General features: G+C 41.3%; 1 protein-coding gene across 2 annotated transcripts; it reads left to right on the forward strand.

The window, feature by feature from the left end:
- Window positions 1–597: 597 nt before the first annotated feature.
- LOC117723897 (uncharacterized) lies at window positions 598–19596 on the forward strand. 2 transcript variants are annotated; one of them, XM_034523478.2, is made up of 4 exons: window positions 598–661; window positions 9060–9186; window positions 9674–9769; window positions 18159–19596. In XM_034523478.2, exons 2-4 carry the CDS (start codon window positions 9063–9065, stop codon window positions 19526–19528), a joined length of 1590 nt encoding a protein of 529 aa, XP_034379369.1. In that variant the 5' UTR covers window positions 598–661; window positions 9060–9062; the 3' UTR covers window positions 19529–19596. The 2 variants fall into 2 exon arrangements, with proteins under 2 accessions (XP_034379369.1, XP_076772483.1); XM_076916368.1 differs by having other exon boundaries at window positions 611–739.
- The last annotated feature ends 1460 nt before the right edge of the window (window positions 19597–21056 follow it).

Genomic DNA, 21056 nt, shown 5'->3' on the forward strand with positions numbered 1-21056 from the left:
TATCTCCTGTGTGAGATATGTTCCAGCCCAGATAGCCCGTTACTCACTTGGGCTTGCTTGGACTTGTCTGGGCATGCCCTTGTATGCCTTTATTTTTTGTCACCCTGCCCCTGCAGGGGCTTAATATTTTTATTATGACTATATTTAACAAATTGTTGGTGGTCTTTGCTGACCATGAATTTTTGTTATTGTTACAATGCTGCTTTCAAATTTTGTTCTCACAGTCTTGCTTGTTCCTTGACAATTTTCATGAATTGCATTGCTAGTTCCTCAACCTAGAACTGACCTTAATACTTGCATGCAATTAAAATGGTATAAAAACAGATTGAGAAAAAATATAAAAAAAACAAAACAAAACAAAAAAACCTTTTTTAAAATTACAACCTGAAATGACTTGTAAGCCAGAAGTTTCTGTCAAAGGCTCGACTCATATCCATACATCTCCGTTGTGGTTCTGGGGTTGGAAACCAACTTCATTACCCATAACTATTCTGCAGATAAAGCTTAGTTCTCCCACACTCCAATGCGGGTTACTACACCTGGGACAGTATAAATCACCTAATCTGGGTTCAGGAATTTCCTTCGCACAGACTTCTGGGAGATGTAGTCTGCCCCATTGTGACCACATGGAGTCTTCCAGGAAGTTCCATTCTGACTTCAGGTCTGTCCAAGTGGGTCTTCCTCAAAATTGGGCGGAAATCTTGTGCGGCTGTCCATTCCTGTTGTCTGTGGCATGGAGGTTGGTCCAGGGAGCAGCGTAGCCTGGGGTTTCTGTGCGGGAAGCAGGGCTCGGTCTCGGAGGGAGCGGACCTGGGCTATGTGGGACGGGGGAAGAAGCCGCTTGTACTTGCTGTGCTGAACTGGCTGGGACACGTGAGGTTGGAGTTTCGGAGTGAGGGTACAGGGCGTTTGGGATTGCGCCCTGAGAGAAGGTTTCCTTAGGACACTGCGTGCAGCTCGAATCTGCCGTGGTGCTCTGGTCCACCAGGGCAGCTTGGTTGTGGGGGGGTGGATAATAGAGAGAGGACGAGGATTACTAGCTAATGGTCACCGCACTGCCTGCTCCTGAGAGAGAGCAGGGGCTCACAGACCTGCTTTGCTGGGAAGCACAGTCCCCTGGCTGCTCCATCCTCACATGGATGTTGCCAGATTCCTCAGTATCTTTAGAGTAAATGGTGTTTCTGGTCCCTCCTGTACTCTGTAGCCGGCCTGTTGTAACGGTCTTGATTATGTTCATTTTCTCTGCTACTTAAAGAATTAAGAGTGAAAAAAATGTGAGGCGCAACAGGTGGCGTGTTGGGAAATTCTGGAACACAGCAGAAAGATCTGCCAGAAGGAGCCGCTATAGAAAAGCTTTGATCAGGGGGCGAGAGAACACACATAGGCAACACTTGGAGGAAAAACAGGGTACCAACTAGGGAAGATGCATCCTGTTTTACCTTGAGGGCTGGTTTTCTCAAATCTTTGAAAGGTCTTCCATTCCTAATTTAGGGTTGAGTAATTTGGGTCCGGTTGGGGGTGTGGGAATGGGAAGACAGGATGTCTGGTTAGCCCATAATGCTTGCATCAACATCAAATTGTTGAGCAAGTACATGAGCAGGGTGCAAAGCTCCCATGTCTTGTTTTAGGGGAGCAGGCTTTTGTGTCAGGTCAGCAGGGTGAGGAGGTACTCACAGACCTGTGTGCATTCATGTGATTTAAAGTCAGCAGACCTGTTGATGGAAAAGAAACTTGAGCCTAGTCTGAGGTACATCCCTGTCATGTCTGCATTTGTGAGGTGGGGTGGGACCCTTTCTCTGGCCATCTCCTGCTTCATAGCAAATTCAAGGCCAATGTAGGCTACCTCAGTTTGTCAGAAAACATTTAACCATACTTGGTGGACATGAGAAATACTTTTTATGTTTCATTTTCTGTCTTCCAGTGAGCGCCATGGCAAATCCATGTTCTCAGCACTTTGGTGTCTTACAACATGTGCTTCCCTCCTGTTGGCCCATTCCAAGTGTGATTTACACTTTGTTTTCACTAGCTTTGTCTTGATAAAGTCAGTATATTTTGGTTATTAATTACTTGTTGGCACTTACTATGTGTAGAAGAATTCTTTTTCTTGCTTGGATATTTTGCTTATTTGCAGTGAATATTCATTCCTTTTGGGTAGTAGTTTTGTGTTAGATTCTGCTATGTCCTGATGATGCTTTCTTCTGGTTTCTCCTGAATTTTTCCAGTTTGCACCTTTTATATTTAAGCAGAGACTCTATCATGTCTTCATTTCCTTCCTGCAGTTCTTGACTGATGCAGGCTACTGTGGTTTACATCCCTGTGTCTTTTTCTGCCTCATTATCTGGGATACCTCCCCGTGTCCCTGTCCCAGCGATTCAGCTGCTTGCAGATGCTTCTTGCACTTAGCTGGAACAAAACAACTTCCTCCACTGTCCCTCACATGCGTACTACTAAAAGAAAAATTTAAAATAGGCCCAAGACTAATAGAACTAACAAGGCCCTCTGATTCCCGGACCTAAGCAGTTAAAAATGCCTGTCAGCAGGTCTGTTAGGCCAGGGCTCAGTTAATTAGTCACAGAGGATATAGAGTTACAGGACAAAGGCCTGTTGAGTCATCCAAGGAGCTGGCTGGCCTTGAAAGATAAAAAGTATACAAGGACATCCTTGAAAGAACAGAGAATGTCCAAATGAGTAATGGGCCATCTGGTATTCTCCAAACTCCCCCTTTGGGCCCGCTCAGCATTCCAGGAATTGTACGTTTACTCGGCATTCCAGGAATTGTAAGTTTAACTAGATGTCCTGCCAACTTAGATAAGTATCCTCACAGAGGCTATACTCTGCCCTGCTCTGCTTACACAACCTGCTAATGTTTTTTTAAATATATGTATAAAGTGTAAATAGTGTGTAGCCTCGTGAATATCTCCTGCTCCCCCCATCCTTTGTCTATAAAATCCCCAAACTTTTGAACTTCTGGGTCAGCTTCTCTGTCTCCTATGTGAGATAAGTGCTGACCTGGATATTAAACTGCCTCATGTGCTTGCATTAAGCCGGTCTCTCGTGAGTCCTTGGGTGTGTGCCTTCCTGAGAGTAGAGTGAGGGTCTCCCTTTGGGGTCTTTCACTACCATCACCAGTAAAGCAAACTGCAAGTGTGGGATGCTTGCCTCTTGCACAATTAAGCCCAGTTCTCTGTAGTGTGTGGTTCTCTCTCTGTCCCCCCAAGATTTCTTAATTGTATCCTAATGTTAGGATGATGGAAGGAGTTTTTTGTCTTTACTCATGCATGAACCTCTCTGTGTTAGAAAACTGGGAAAGAATTTTACTGTGTGATGACGTTCCAAGTCCTGCTGATGTGATTGTGTCAGAGGCCGTGAAGAGAGCTTACAAAAGATTGGAACAGTTGTCACACACGGATGCAAGGACTAAACCTGAGCACTGCAGAACCTCGTCACACTGTCCTTTTCTGTTATGCAAGTGTCTGTCTTCATAGTGTCCTCCACAGTCATTTCCAAATAAGGTGACATGAGTTAAAAGCTGTGTCTGCTTGCCTGGCTGACTCTTTCATATTCTATAGTCCGTAGTTCTCTTCTTTCGAGGATCTATGTAAAAATGTCATCAGAGTGCAAGTCCCTGCTCTTTACTGAACAAACTCTACTTATGGTGCTTTAAGAAGATTCATAAACAATATACAGACTATTAAAATCCAAAAATATAGCTAGAGGCCTAATGTATGGATAAAATGTGGTAGTTATTTTAAAATTAAAATTCTCATTATATAATCCATATTTTCCAAAGGGGTGGCAAAAAAAAAAAAAAAAAAAAAACTCATTACATTTGGTTTTTCATGTTTTTCACATTTTATTCCATTTTCTGAGTCGTATAATTGCAAGATTTGAAGCAAAAATTAATGATTGTATTATGCTATCTTTATGGAAGTAAAGTTCTGGGAGAAAGACCTAGTATATGTGTGGTGTGGGGGGAGTGGCATTTGCCTGCTTTTCTGAAACAAAGACAGAAGGAGGGAGGGAGGGAGAGAGAGAGAGAGGAAGAGAGAGAGAGAGAGAGAGAGAGAGAGAGAGAGAGAGAGAGAGAGAGAGAGAGAAGAAAATCTGTCTGCCAGGCAGACTCAAGGTAGGTCAGGGCCTGTTGGCAGATTTCCTGGCCTGCTGAGGCTTGGAAGGATAGGAGGAGGTGCACCTGAGTGTCAAGGTGGTGGTGGGGGGGCTGAGCATTGATTGTATTGACCTTGGTAGAAGGAACAGGGAGGCCCCTGGATAAGAACAGATGTCTCCTTGTATATTATTTCTGCAGTTGTTTCTGTTATCTCCTTGCTTTACTTCCCATGGTACTGTGGGGTATAAAAAGACCATGAAAAATAAACTTAATGCTGAAATTTGGAACACTTGGTGCCCCCCCACCCGTGGAAGGGAGAGGCTGATTAACATTCCTGGTCAGCTCAGGAACTTTGGAAATGTCTTGCACACTGGCTGGATGAAGGGAGAAACTGATCAACATTCCTCAGACCACAGGGCAGGGAACACACCTATGCTAGATGCTCAGAGCTCATTGATAAGTTCAACAAGGGAGGTCCTTGCCACCTCATTCCCTAAAGACCAATCAGTTGAAAAGTCACACTGTTTTACCAATCATATTGTGCCTACTCGTTTCTCTAGTCTACACCTTAAACTGTATAAAAACTGAGGAAACAGGCTGTCCGCTGTCACGGCCTCTCCTTTGGGTGCAGGACAACCCCAACGTATTGGAACAATATGTTCCTCTTGCTTTTGCAAGGATCCCCAGCTGTGCGTTCTTCACTCAGGAGGTCCCTGGTGAGCTAATGCTCCTCCAGAGTCTTACACTTCCAAGTCTGTTTCTTGGCTCTGCCTCTTTTTTTTCTGCCTTTCCTATCTTTGATCCTCGCTCCCCCCCTCAAAGACTGTTTGACCCTCAGCACAACCTAAGAGCTGCTGCTTTGTGATCTGTGTTGTATGTCTTTTAAGCACTATGTAGTATAGACAGGCTGGTTGGGAATGGAGAGTCCATATTGTTTGGAACCTGATCAGGAATCCAGTCTTCTCTTTGCATCTCATGTTGACTTCCCACCAATGTTTTGCTAATCTCTAGTTCTGCCAGACTCTCTGAAAAGATATCTCTGAGGGCCACTGGCGGGAGATGCAAGAGTTCCTAATATATCTGCTCTGTGCATTCTGTTGTGGCCTTCCTCTAGGACTGGCTTCCATCCAAGTGGAATGTAAATACCGACCCCGACTTATTGTAAGAATATGTAGCAATTGTTAATGAGTGACCGTGTTCCTGCCTCTGGTCAGATATTCCTTGTATTTCTTCCCCATCGAAAGTGGATTTTGGAAGTCTGTAATTACCCTCAAGTGTTTGCTGTTAATTGTGTTGGCGAAAATCCCTACTAAGTGGTGTCATGTTTGCAGGTCCACCGACCTCCATCCACAGCCTCTCACAGGAGAGTGTCCTCAAGAGAACCATGCAGAAGGGAGGAAGGCAGGGCTGGGCCACACAGGGAAGGTTCCTCGTATTTAATTCTCCATTGTGAACATGCTCTGTTTCTCTCACAGAAAGAAGTTTTCATTTTTGCTCTGCTCTGGCCTCTTGCCATTCTCTACCTTGCCGGTTTCCCCATGCACTTGGTGATCTATGGTTAAAAAGAGTGTCATTTGTTTTTTTCTGACTAACTTGTAAAGACAGAATCCTTCCCTACTAGCTTTCAAGACACTTTCAAGACATTTCCTTTTCTTTTCCCTTGAGAAGCTTCTATTCACCAAAATGCTTCATTCTGCAGGTGTTTTGGAGATGTCCTGGCCTCTTCATCGCTGCTGAACTCTGCTCATTAGGCAAAAGACTATTTTCTCTGCAGTTGTCGTTCTTTAAATATTTCAGTTGTCCTATAGAGTCTTGTGACAGTCGATATTCCCTCCTCCCAGTGGTGAAAGTACCTTGCATTTCAGAGGCAAGACTTGGGGGACTGCAGCTGATCTGACCTGAAGATGTGCAGAAGGACGAGTTGTCCATAGTGACTGAAGGTGCTTTACCGGGTTCCAAGGGAGAGAAGCAATAAATAGTCCTGCTTAGCTCTTACACGGCAGTGGGCCACAGCAATGTCCTGTATGGCATTATATCTCTAAAGATGCCACAATGCCATTCACATCTTCACATTAGCAGAAGCTGTCCAGTGGGACTTAAAGTCTCATCAGTAGAAGTCCTATCATGTTTAGAAGCTGCCACAGGTGACTTGTTTGGTTTATGTCTTAGAGGACATGCTAATGGCGTTTTACTAAAGCACTGTAAGTACTAACTGCATCCTGAAGACTTTTCCTTAGACCTACATGTAAGTGTAGCTCGTACTGTTCAAAGCCCTTCTCGCTGGATCACAGAGAGCATTACAGAAAGCCGAAACTTACCAACATACAGAGAACTGTATATGATCTTGTGATCTGACCCAAGAGGTATGTCTGCGATGCAGGTTCTGCACATAATAACCAGGGGATATTTCTGGAGCAGGAGCAGTTGGAGTATGAGGACCAGAGGACCATGTCAAAACCAGAGGCTTGCTTTGAGTTTGTGCCTCCTGGGAAGGGAAGGGAAGCTGCTTAGGCCAACACCATGACTGCCTGAGCAATGACAATGGCACGTGATGCCCTGCAGGGGGCTCTCCTGGCTAGACAATAGAGTATGGGCATCTAAAACCGGCTGAGAGGGAGAACTGGATTTCCCCAGGGATGAACCAACTCACCATCCAGTACCAAGGGTCAGTCCTGATAACAAATACAGGAGACACTGAAGAGACTCAGCCATTGATATTTGCATAGTTATGTGTAGATGTTTATTATATTTATGTGTGTGTGTGTATATGAAAAAATAGAGAAGAATACAGTATGTAGTTGTGATGGAGTGTTGGGGAACAGGAGAGAAGTTGCAATGAGAAGATGGATGGGAAAATGATGTACTTGTTTTTGTTTATTTGTTTGTTTGTTTTCTTTTTAAAAAATTTTTTTTTCCATTTTTTATTAGATATTTTATTTACACTTCAGATGCCATCCCCTTTCCCCATTCCCCCCTTAGAAAACCCCTATCCCATGCCCCCTTTTCTTTTTTGCAATTATACATTTTTTTAAAAATGTTAATCATAGGCTTTATAAGTTTGGTATTGTTCAATCAGAGGTGTAACCCACTACCCAACCTAGATATATCAACTATCTTTGACTGGTGGAGATACATGAACATCTACCTCCCTGTCTCCCCCCTCTTTCTCTCTTTCATCACCTAGCTTCTCCTTTCCTTCTTCTCCTCCTCTTCTTACTCCTTCTCTTCCTCTCAGTACTCCTCCCACCTTAGCTCCTCCTACATATCACTCTTCCTGTTAAAATGAAACTTTTCTCTCAAAATACAATTAGAGCATAATTATGCCGATTTGTACCAGTGAGGTACAAGATAGTCCTAATACCCAGTCCATCATTTTGTTGACTAACCAGAACCTCTGTCATCTCTCTTAACTAAAACATTTAGTTCTGAACCTAAAACTTCCACCAGAGAACTCCTAAAACCTGATAAACAACTTTAGCAACGTGGCTGGATGTACTTGTTTTTTAATCGATAATGTGTCAGGGAAAATATAGTCTTGTCAATTGTAACCATGTGGGTGAGACTGGAACTATGCTCAGACAGAGGAAGCTAAGGAACACCTGATCTTAGGAGTATGTTCAATGTAAAGAATTGTAGCTCACAGAAGTTGGAGGCCTAGTGGTTTTTCCCATTGACCCATGACACGGGGAAGCCAAGGCTTAGGGGGTTCCTGAACAATGGATGCCCTGGAACAGTGTGAAACTCCCAGTCCTGGTGCCCCAAAGGCCGGAAGTGTGTAAGGATTATGTGGGGTATATTTCAGAAGCCAGGAGGATTGCAGAATATTTGGTCACTTTGTGAACCCCAAGATTGTGTTGTTCACTGGAAACCCCTATTTCCGGTTGTAGGGTGACTCAGCTCTTAACATACACCTTAAATCCCTCTGGCTGGAATACAAACGTGCCCTTAGTCCCTTTAATCCTAAACAATGAAGGTAAAGTTAGCTTGTGGAAAGCAGCATCCATGTTTGATAGCGATGTCTAATTGGGGGACAGACAAAGTGATAAACCAGAAAGATTCTACGGAATAGGATATCCTCAACTCTCGTGAGAAGAGACAGGTAAGGAAAGCTACTTCAGAGAACAGGGCAGAGAGAAAAAAAAAAAAAAAAAAAGAGGCCATTTTCCTGGGACAGTTGTACAGAGATGGGTTGCAGAGAGAAAACAAGGTAGACACAGATGAGGACAGAACAAGCCAGAGAAAGAAAGTCAGAAGATTAGAACAGATAGAGAGTTAGTATGTGGCCAAGCAGAGTAATGCGGGAGAAGCTGACAGAAGCCAGACTGAATCAGTCAGCCTGGAGAGGAGTTTGATCCACAAGACTTGAGTTGAACCAGCCAGCCAGAGTTCAGAAAGAACTAGAAAGGGTGAGAATATTCAGTAGCAGGTTTCAGAGGCTGAAGATGTTCTAGGCCTAGATAAGCTTGTACAGAGGCTAGAACCTTCCAGTACTACGCCTAGGTTAGCAGTAAGCCTCAGAGACAACAATTACATCAGGCAAATCAAAGTTACTTTTAAGTGCAAGGTAGTGATTGAGGAGGTGAGCTTATCAAAACTGAGAAAAACAATCCAAAAGCTTACTCAGGCAATCATACAAAATTCCCCATTAACACTTAAATTGCTGATATTTTTATATTAATGAAAAGGAAGAACAATGATTTTTTTTTCTCATATGTAATTCTGGAACTGTATTGAATAAGATGAAAAAAAAAAAACCCCAATTCTGACATTAGATACTTTTGAAATACTTAAAATAGCATCAACAATTATATTTTTCAGCGATAGCACACCCAACAGATATTGGTATTTATATTATTAATAGTTTTAATTAATTTTATCAATGGCCTAATTTATATTATTAATGCTTTTAATTAATTAAAGGTGTGATATTATTCATTGGTCATTATTTCAGGAAATGCTGTCCTTCTGGGATGTGGCCATTGATTTCTCTCCAGAAGAGTGGGAATGTCTGGAGCCTGCTCAGTGGAATCTGTACAGGGATGTGATGTTGGAGAATTACAGCAACCTTGCCTTCCTGGGTGAGCATTGCATCTACAGAGAATTTGGATCTCACTGTGAATATGTTGCTTCCTCACTCAGTACAGTGTCTCAGTGCACTGAGTGTGTCAACAGTGAATTTCATGTCCTTCAGTTTAAGAAAAATTCAGGAGGTCACTGTACAGCTAAGACACATTTTATTGTTTCTCCTCCCTGTGTTTGAAATGTCTGTGTTGGAAGCGTGCCTCCTTCACTCCTGTGGGGCTGTTAGAGATACACCGGCCTCAGGCTTGGAGATCACACTTGTCCATGAAATTCTTTCTCAATTCAATTTTAATGATTTCTCTTTAAAGAAACTCAGAATCCGGATATTATACATTCCTTCATGTATTGTACTGTAACGTGTCAGACACCATTTAAGGAACTAATTGTCTGCAATTATTTATTGTATCATCTCTCCTTATAAACACTGTTCTGGAAGAGAGAGTAGAACACTTAAACAATCTTGCCCTTTATTTCTACAAACAGGTCTTGCTCTCTCTAAGCCATTCCTGGTGATGTTTCTGGAGCTAAGACAAGGACCTTGTGATGTGAAGAGCCCTGCAGCAGCCACTGTGTACCCAGGTGTGTAGGAATGAGGGGGTCTGGGGACAGAGTTCAAGTCCAAAGATCCAACAAAAAGCCAGGCTTCCCCATGTGCCTCGACATATGTATTATGAGAAATGATTGTTTAGATCTCTCCACGTCTCTCAGACAGTTATGGTGGTTCAAGTCTCTTAGGATTTATAGTTTGCAGTGACCTGTGCATATATTTACAGGGACTTTTTGTTGGGTCTCTGTTGTCATGTAACACTCAGGGAAATGCAATGGAATACTGGTCAGACTGGGAGTCATTTATTTGCTAGGGTTAAGGGCAGACTCATGCCAGAAAGATCTCTGTACTGAAGTGAGCATGGCTTGGTTTATAAAATCAACACTCCCGTGACACAGGGGCAGGCAGAAGCAGGGGGCTCAACAGTTTCCATTCTGATGATTAGGACAAATTGGGGTGGGGAGCAGTTGGATAAAAGTCAGACTAAAAGGAGTCACTTTGGACAGGTCATTGCTCACTGATCTTAGGGAAGAATCAAAGCATTGACTTATGATATAAGGCGTTGTTTTGGGCCAATAGGGTCAATAATTTAGCAGAGGCTATTTTGTTGATTCAGCAAAGTTTTAGCACCAGTTTATTACTAGGACCAGACCATAAAAGAAAGATGAGAGGTCTTTGAACTCTTTTAGGTGCTCATCCAACGATCCCCATCAAACCAGTTATGAAACCAGGGATTGTGTGACTCTTTCATGGTTCCATTTTTTTTTTTTTTTTTAAGGAAAATATATCATATACAAGGACTAAGTTTTATTTGGATATATACACAGTCATAAACCATTACAAAATATTCAGAAAACTTTATTTCTAAACCTAGTGTTCCCAGATGCATCAGAGCTAGTAGTCTTTTGTTTATAGAGTCCAGTCATGGGTAGCCATTGTGGTTTTCCCTATAGGAACTATTATGGTTAATATTACTATGATCGTCAGGAGGAAGAGCTCTCATGGTCCTTTCTCTATGTCTCCTGTGTGAATATATCCACTGGCTTCCCGGTTTCTAATGGAGCAGGGCTGAGGAGCCGGTCCAGTCGTCTCTGGAAGGTGACTCAGAGAGACTGCTCTGGGTGAGCCTTTACAGTCCACATCTCCTTCTTCTCAGGCCGGATTACTTTCTTTCCCTGGCTGTGGTTGTCCACATGGAGCACATGCACCTTAGTTGAAGTGAGTCCCACAGCTCAGCCTGCTGTGCTGACTGCCCCTGTGGCAGAGCCTCTGTCATATACTGTGTCACACTCTTCTGAGGACTGCTTACAGAGTCAGACACTTGACCTCTCAGCTCAGGGATTAGCATTATTAGGAGGAGGAGAAATGAAAGCCAGGGGACACGGCATGGCCATTTGAACTTGCATGTAGTTCTCAGACCCTTTGGGTGGCAAGTGTTGGTACAAGGTTCCCCTGTACACAGTATCCTTGGTTATCAGTTTAGGAGACATGGAATGCAGAGTAATTGCACTGAGTGCTTCCATTTGAGACATTGACACTGTGGGTGCTGAGTCTAAGATCCTCCTCAGCCTGAGAGGATTTATCCCCCTGTGTTGTGAAACAGGAGGAGTAATTCCTCTTCCCTGCACCTAAGGAGTAGGAGTTCCTGCTCTGGCTTACAGGCCAGAGGGAGACAGGAGCAGCAGATGCTGGCAAGTCCTCTTCCCCATGCATCCTTATCCCGTGATGAGGCGAGCTTGCCTTTTGCTCTCATCCGTGAGTGTCTCACTGGACAGTGTGCTACTGGTAAGCTGCTCATCCCCCCTGGATGTGTCCTACCATGCAAGCTTAGTGTAGTTTTAGCTGTCTTCACTCAGGCATTCGATTTCAATCACCAGTTTTTAAACTACACAGGATATTGATTACTTCATACTGAGCAAACTGTAAGGTGGCTTTAAATTTGTTTGAGTTCCCTGTTTGGGGCTAAACGTTGACATTTACAGAGGACTGTATACTGGAACATAAATATTAGTCACTCGGCCCAATATTGTCTCTATAAATGAATTGCATTTGTATTTAGCATGAATACAAATATAACTTGGGCACATTGATTATATTTAATCACTCATTAGGTGACTCATCATTACCAATTATGGCTTAAATATATTTGCTATGACATTTTACAGTGAATCAAGTGACTCATCAGATTAGGATTGTAATAAATGAAAGTAATTATCTCTATTAAAAATTTCAGTTTTATTTTTATTTATTCTCACATGTGTCTCTAGAAAAGGACAGTCATACTATTGTCTTTTCTGTATTACTTTTTGATGAAATAAAACAAGGAACATAGACCATCTGGGGAACTGATGAAGACTGTGTAAAGGTGCCTCCTTCTTTGAAGGAATGCTAACATTTAACAAAATTTCAATTGCTGAGACTGGAGAGATGCCTCAGTGGTTAAGATCACTGGCTTCTCTTCCAGAGGAAAGTTCACTTGCCAGCACCCACATGGCAGCTCACAACTGTTTGTAACTCGAGTTTCAGGGGATCTGACATCATCACACAGACATATATGCAGACATGCATGCAGGCAAAACACCAATACAAATGAGATAAAAAAAAAAATAAAAAAAAAAAATTAGAGTTTCTGAACTGAAAGTCTTTTATCTCTAAGTAAAGTTTAACAGAAATGCAGCTGGAGGAACTGGGGATGTCACTCTCCTGATCCTTTTGTGCTGCACCTTTACACAGTCTAGATCAGTCCTCCAGATTGTCTTTGTTTCTTGTTTTCTTTCATCAAAAAATAATACAGAAAATACAAAAGTATGGTTGGCCTTTTGAAGAGATGCATTCAAGAATAAAAAGGTGTACAATGATTGTCATTTCTTGGCATGACACCATTTTCCACAAGCCAAAAGTTTAAGAAAGTTAGCAAGGACTAGTGACTAGATAGGAATCTGTAAGTCAGAAGTGTTTGCTAACATCAATGGAATTTCATAGCTTAGGAACAGAAATAAAATTTGAGATTAAATCTCCTTTCCCAACATGCCTATTTTACAAAGTCAGACCTAATATGACTTAGCCCCATGTTGTTGTGCTTCTGTCCTCTCCTTTATTAATATAATTTGTATTATCTAAAATAATTTAATCCTTTTATTAGAGATATAACTTGAAATATGTATACTTTGTATCTTCTTAAAATGGTTACACTCACCTACACAGAGAAAAGTTGTATGTCAGCACGAGGTTTAGAGAGGTCGAGAGACTCGGAAGAGAGGTCACCTTTTGTAAACACAAAACTGGGAAGGAGAGTACAGCAGTTCAGTCTGTAACTGACTGAAGAATCAACTGAGACATCACCCTCCCTTAGGTCCATGCATCTGATCTTTTACATAAACGTCGCTGGGTTAAGCAATTTCAAATGAGACATAAGAAGTTTAACAAGTAAGCTTAACATTTGCTGTCACAAAACTTCCCCCAGAGTTTGGCTGTTGGGCGATATTTGTTTCCACATGGGCCCTCAGGTGGTGTAGATGTCAGTTTTCCCAGGTTCCTGAGCTCAACCCTGCAGCAGTTTTAGGTTTCCTGGTCTGTATACCTTGCTGTCTCTAGGAAACCTTGAAAGCCCATGAGTTAATGCCTCATTCCATACAACTATCTGAGAGGAAGGACTGGGTACCCAGGTGAGGTTTCAGTGACCTTGCCTGTAGCCTCCTGTTTGGAAGGAATGCTAACATTTAATAAGCCCAGCCATTTAGTAAGTGCTTGTGTTTAGCCGGCACAGCTAGACTTATGAAGATGGCAGTTGTTCAGCTTAGGAGATACTGTGCAACATCAGCAAAATAAAAGTAGGTTCCAAGCAAACTACACAGCGAGTGTAATCCGATGAAGTAATATGATGTGTGCACATACTGGTGAAACATCATGCCTTGACAGTTTCCAGGAAAACTTTATAGAAAACCGAAGATGGTCTTTATGATTTAGGTAGCATGTAGACTTACCATAACCACTAAGTTGATGGTTAAAGCCTCTGTCAGAACTTAGCTATGATTTTGGACTTATAACTAAGACACTTTAGCAATGTGTCTCTTCTGTCTGTTTTAAATATGAGTGTTCTACTAGTTGTTCTTTGTATATATATAATATATATATAATATATTAAAATTTTCATATGGAAATATGAAAATAAATATTGCCCAACACCCAAACTTTGGGGGAAATTTTGTGCATCAAATGTTAAGCTTACTTGTTAAACTTCTTATGTCTCATTTGAAATTGCTTAACCCAGCCACATATATGTAAAAGATCAGATGCATGGACCTAAGGGAGGGTGATGTCTCAGTTGATATATTATATATATAATATATATAATATATATCATATATATACTATATATAATATATATATATATATATATATATACAATTTTACATTCACATTTATCTAATACAATTGAAATGCAAGGAAAAAAAGTGTCTTAATGAGTAAAGGACAGAGCTACCTTGTGAGTGAACCTTTTAAACCTTTCAAATTTTACTCTTAAAACTAATGTTATCCAACAACATTTAAATATCACAGTGTTTCCCCATCAACACTGATGGTCAAGTTACATGTCCGTCGGGAAAATCATTTTTTTCCCTAATGACTAATGCTGCAGTCAAAACTGCTAATATCTTTTGCTTAAAGCACTGATGACTTATGTAAGACAGGGTTGCAACCCCAGTCCCTTGGTGTTTTACATTAGGTTGTAAAAGGAAAAAAAAAAAATGGGGGTAGGAATCAGAGTGGAAGAGAACCTCTTTGTCCTAAGGTGTGGATTGTGGAGGGAATAAGGAATTTGGGGCATATGTCAAGATTAAGAGCTCTATGCACACAGATACATATGGGGTTTGGCTTACATTGAGCTCTTGGGGATTTCTGGTAATAAGGCTCTCTTCTAGCCCTAGGCCTTACTGGTGGGTACAAAAACAGACAAGCAGTCTCAGGCAGCCCCTCCACCAGAAAGCTGTTCTTTTCTTCTTTTTAAAACTCCAACAAATGGAGAAGGAAGATGGTTCTCCATTCTGAGGCCTCAAAATGGTCTTAAAAGCATTCCCTTCTGGCAAGAAATAATGATTTAAAACCCAGCACTAGTAGTTAGTATATAGGCTACTTCCCAACCTCCCCCCTTTTCCCACAGCATTCCAGTTTCTGCCCCCAAATCTACTCAGTTAACATCCTTGCAGGTGACTAGGTGGTCCATTGGTTGGAACCTAGGGGGCTGAGGATGGACTTCTGCAGATTGCTGATGTAGAAATTTTTCAAGGATGCAGTTCCTACAGGTTGGAACTGGCCAAGTGGCTGTGGTGCTGGACCACCTGTTCCACTTCACTGAGTGCCAAATGGGGCAGCTGGAAAGCCATACTGCTGTGGGGACACATGGAGTTAGTGCAGTGACCTAGAGAGGGAGCAGATGCTGCAGAGATGGGGTTAGAGCACCCAGGTTTGAGGTCATGGAAATGCACAGTTGCCCAGGAGCACAGAACTTCCTTGCCATTCCAGGGCCCTCAAAATTCATGTGTCCTTTGCTGCCTTTTCTGCCTGAAAGATTCATGGCATTTCAGGCCCAGTTGTCTACCAACTTATGCAGGTCATCTGTGAATGTACCCTTCCTACTGGAAGTTGTGGCAGGAGGCTGAGCCTGGGCATCCTGGACACTCACTGTTCCTCCAATGGTATTTGTACTGCCCATTAGTTGTTCTTATTCGACAGAAATTTCTACCATGAGGTAAATAATAGCAGCCTCTACAGGAAACAGTTCACTTCTTAGCTGTTCTCAAGCACATGGAGTCTTTCCCCGGGCTGTCCTGTTGTTGTCCTTCTGACTGTCACAGATTCACGGAGCCAGTCTGACCCAGGACAGAGGCTATGGGAGAAACCTGAGTCCTTTATGCTTGAGCTTGAGGTGGGTGGGGCACATCCTATCTTCAAAACCAGGTTTTCAATGAGCTTAAATCCAGACAAAAAATACCTTCTTGGAGGACCAGAAGAACTAGGTTGTAGTTTGGTGTCAGCAAATGCATTGGTCACTCCAGTACCCTCTGGCCCTGATTTAATTGATTTTAAAAGCCAAACTCTCAAATCACACAAGAGGCAGGCTAGTGACCTATAGTTTCAAAAGTTTTCATTCTATCTATTCAAACAATTCAAACAGTGGATCTTCTATAGTTCCATGTTTGGAGGCTGCAGGACAACAGTTTCTCAGCAGTATTGCTTAGCTTGGGTGAGCTGTTTGATAAAACTTAGACCAAAGACAGTCACACTGGGTGGTGACAGTGTTTGCACTCTTTGCACACATCTGAATGTGTACATAGTTTTCTACAGACCTAGGTATGAAATCATTGTAAGAAACTAACACCATACTTAAGTATGTCTCAAATCACTTACCCATATGTTAATGAAACTTACCCCAAGACTTTTTTGTGAAGGACAAAAATTTCTAAAATGTTTTCCTATCACATACACAATAATAAGGATTTAAAATGCATGCCTTTAGTTGAAACATAATTCAAAGATTAAACTCTACCACTAGGAGTGTGTGTTTAATACCTCGTCAATAAGCTTTCAGAATTTTTTGGATTCACGATTTTTCCCTTTGTCCTTGGATCTTCTGCATCGTTGTTTCTAAGTGTGCAGTGCCTATCATCACTTGGTATGCTCACCCTGTATATTGTTGAGGACCATTCTGTCAATGTTGAAACCCGCACTGCCAATAGCATTGGGGTCTAAGTGTTAGAGCCCACACTGCCCCAAGCTGCTCCGGTCTACGGGTTGGGGTTCAGCAAGAAAGAGAGTGAGGATGGACACGAAGAATGGAGACCAGACAGAGTGCAATTCAATCCCGTTTATTCTTCAGTCTCTCTTCCTAGTCCAAGTCCGAGGTCTTGAGTTTTTAGTCCCTAGTTCCTAGTCCCTAGTGCCTCTAAGTTCCAAGTACCTAATACCTAATAATCTTCTTCCGAGTTCTCTAGTCCAAGTGTCTTCTTCCTCAAAGCCTAATTCCTAGTTCCAAGTTGTACTCCCAAGTGCCTAATAATCTGTTGCTTTCTTCTGTCTGCCTCTTGCCTTTTATATGTCTCACTTCTAAGCCACATATGTCTCACTTCTAAGCCACGCCTCGAAGTCACGCCTTTAAGTCATACCCTTAGGCCTTGTCTCTAAATCTGATCTCTAAGTCACGCCCTTACGTCTCGGCTCTAAATCACAGCTTTAAGTCTCATACCCAAGGGAAGATCCTGGGTATCTAAAGCAAGATGTTATCAGAGTGTGCTCAGCTGTTGCAGGCTGATGTAATCAAGTCTCTTGTCAGCATATATGGCTCAAGATGGCTGTAAGGATGATAGCCATCTTTTCTCGGCTCCCAACCATATATTTTGGTGGATGTGTAAAATACATTGATAGAACACTTAAGGAGAGTGTAGGATAAAAATATGTATAAGCTTTGTTTCTGTGAATGTTCCCTTCATGGGTAAACAGTGCTCTTCCATTTTCATGTCCTGTTCATTATCACTCTCCACTCAGTCAGTGGCTCAGTGGTTATTTAATCTTGTCAATGAATTAGTCTTAGAAAGAGGTAATTTTATTGCCAAGTCTGGTGCCCCATTCCATTAATTCCAGCACTTGAGAGGAAGAAGCAGGTGGATCTTCAAGTTCAAGGCCAGCCTCATAGACATAGCAATTAACAGGACAGGCAGGGCTACAAAGAAACACTGTGTCAACAAAACCAAAACCAGTGAAACAAAAAAGCTAATAGGAAATTGAGATAATTATTCATTGACATATAGGTTGCCCCAGCAAAATTTCAGTTATTCATGGATGAACTTGATATTATTATGCCTTGATATCTCTCAAGTATGTATTTTCTAGTCATCAATATAAAACACAAAATACTGTCCAAAATCCTTAGGCTATATGGTTTAGTCTTGATGTGGACAGTCTACATGTAATGCGACATATTTTTTTTGCCTTCCAATATAAAGCTTTATACTTAGGATGAATTTGATGTTCATCCAATCTCAGAGTCACAATTAACTTTTTCCTTTTCAGGTTTTACTGCTTTATAATTTCATAGATGTGTGGCCTGATAATATCTATATTACTTGAAAGGCTTGTTTCTGGTAGTAAACTGCCCTTACAACTTACTTAGCTATTTAATTTTGAATAATCTGCCATTATTTCTATGTTCTGTTTGATTGTGCTCTTACTCCATTAAAAGTACACATTCTTTGCACCTATTCTATTTGCAAATTTTGCTCAGTGCTTACAGGCATTGAAATATACTGCAGATTTTTATTTATGGTTAAATAAATATGAGTCAATGTCTTCATTGTAAATAATAAGCCACTTAAATATAAAGAGCATTGCTTAACTTTTGTATATGTCTCACCTTTGGCTCAACAGGAATAACACCCAATGATCCTAACAACTACAGCAAGAACACTGACCATAAATCACTCCTTATTAAACAACAAAGAATTCGTATAGGGGAGAAACTCTACAAGTGTGGAGAATGTGGTAAGGCCCTGAGTTCTCATAAAGCACTTTCCATACACCAGAGACTTCACACTGGAGACAAACCCTACGAGTGTGAAGTGTGTCGTAAGGCCTTTAGTACTCGCTCGTCACGTTTTATACACATGAAAAATCACGCTGACGAAAAACCCTACAAGTGTGAAGACTGTGGCAAATCGTTTTACTATCCTTCAATGCTCAAGCAACATCAGAGAAATCATTCTAGAGAGAAACCCTACAAATGTAAAGAATGTGGAAAATCCTTTCGCTTTTCTTCAATCCTCAAGCACCATCTGAGAATTCATACTAGAGAAAATCCCTCCCGATATGAAGATTGTAACAAAAGATTTTCCTTTTCTCTACACCTTCACAAGCAGGAACAAATCTATACTGGAGAGAAACCCTACAAGTGTGGAGAATGTGAGAGTTGTTTTTCCTCATCTTCATCCCTTAGACGACATCAAACTTTCCATTCTCAGGACAATCCCTATAAATGTGAAGAATGTGGGAAAAGGTTTTCATATTATGGAAGTCTTCAGGAACATCAAAGAATTCACACTGGAGAGAAGCCATACAAGTGTGAAAATTGTCACAAAGCCTTTCGTTATCGCTCATCCCTTAGGAGACATAAGACAGTTCATACTGGAAAGAAACTTTACAAGTGTGAAGAGTGTGGGAGATGTTATTTGTCATCTTTCAACCTTAGAAGACACCAAGTAATTCACTCTGAAGACAATCCACACAAGTGTGTGGAATGTGGCAAAGCCTTTGTTGATGCTTATAACCTTACTCAACACATGTTAGTTCATACTAGAAAGATATCCTACAAGTGTGAAGAGTGTGGGAGATGTTTTTTCTCACCTTTCAAACTTAGAAGACACCAAGTAATTCACTCTGAAGACAATCCACACAAGTGTGTGGAATGTGGCAAAGCCTTTGTTGATGCTTATAACCTTACTCAACACATGACAGTTCATACAGGAGAGAAATCCTACAAGTGTGAAAAGTGTCACAAAGCCTTTCGTTATCGCTCATCTCTTAGGAGACATAAGACAGTTCATACTGGAGAGAAACTTTACAAGTGTGAAGAGTGTGGGAGATGTTTTTCCTCATCTTCCTACTTCAGAAGACACCAAGTAATTCACTCTGAAGACAATCCACACAAGTGTGTGGAATGTGGCAAAGCCTTTGATAATGGATATAGACTTACTCGACACATGACAGTTCATACTGGAGAGAAATCCTACAAAGTTTTTTAAAAGTTTATATTTCTTCAGCCCTTAAAAGGCATCAAATAATTCATACTGAATAAAACTCTATGACTGTGTGGTGTGTGGTAAAAATCATTCCTAATCCTTCAGACCTCACCAACTCAATCCATAGGGTAGACGATTAAGTGAATTTGCCAAAGGGCTGCTGTGAGCACATGAGTAGTAATAATGCAAACAGCCAACTATTTATCATACTCTATATAATTTATGTGTTGATAACTAATAGCTTACTCTACTTTCAGCAAAGCTTTCTCTCCTTTATTAGTTAATTGTCAAGGGGAATTTGGACTTGCATCTCCCTTGAGAATATCAAACAGAGGTCCAAGTTCTATGGTAAGCTTAATATATCTCTTAACAACTTTTGAAAATCATTAAATGCATATCAAATTAAAAGCGAACCATTTTTGGAATGTATACCTGCAAGCCAGAAGATGGCACTAGATCCCACCACAAATGGTTGTGAGCCACCATGTGGTTGCTGGGAATTCAACTCCCTTTTTTAGTTATGAGTCTAGCCTTTAATGGCTGAGCCATCTCTCTAACCCCAACTATCTATTTTTAATGGAATTTTCTGTGCCACAATCTGCTTAGGATATAACTGAGGTCTCAAATATTGAAAAGATACTGCCTTTGAAACTTTTCTGGAGCAACAAGTACTCCAAAATTTTAAAGCTCGCTATATTGGAGCAAAGGCTTGCAGAAAAACTTCAGAGAAATTGATAGATAGAAAAATTTAAGTTGACTCCTGAACCCTACCATTAAAGCAAAGACATAAAACCTGTACGTCAAACACTGGTGCCTCAGTTTCAGGAAATTAGCTGACTATTCAAACAGATAACCCTAACTAAACAGCCCTGAGACAATTGGTGTCAGGATGCTATAAACTTGAGATAAGCCTGACCCCTTTGACCCAGACCTCATGATAAATAGTGTGAAGCTAGTCTGAAATAGCCAATTATAAAGTGACTCACCAACCATCTTAGGAATTTAAGATCAAATGTATCCATGATTTAGTGACCTGTTTTTGCCTCCTTCCCCCTTCCCTAACTCCACCTGGTTTGTGGATTCTTTTTTTTTTTTTTTTTTTTTTGATTTTTGTTTTTTCTTTTTTTTTTTTTTTTTTGGTTTGTTGTGACAGGGTTTCTCTGTGTAGCCCTGGCTGTCCTGGAACTCACTCTGTAGACCAGGGTGGCCTCGAACTCAGAAATCCACCTGCCTCTGCCTCCCAAGTGCTGGGATTAAAGGCGTGCACCACTGCCACCCGGCAGGATTCTTTCTATGTAAGCTGTAAGAACTCGTTGCTAGCTGTGGATTTCCTCAACCCCTGCATGGGTTATGAGAAAAGGATGCCCTAGCATGCTAGTTTTGAATAAACCTCTTGCTATTGCATCAAGCTGTGTTTCTCATGAGTGATTTGGGGTGCATCTGCAGTTCTCCAAGGATTGGGCTTTACAGGATCGTCTAATAAAATATCATATAATGAATAATATACACTAAAAGATTCAAACTCTTAATT

Source organism: Arvicanthis niloticus, chromosome 19 (assembly GCF_011762505.2).
Source record: "Arvicanthis niloticus isolate mArvNil1 chromosome 19, mArvNil1.pat.X, whole genome shotgun sequence".
NCBI lineage: Eukaryota > Metazoa > Chordata > Mammalia > Rodentia > Muridae > Arvicanthis > Arvicanthis niloticus.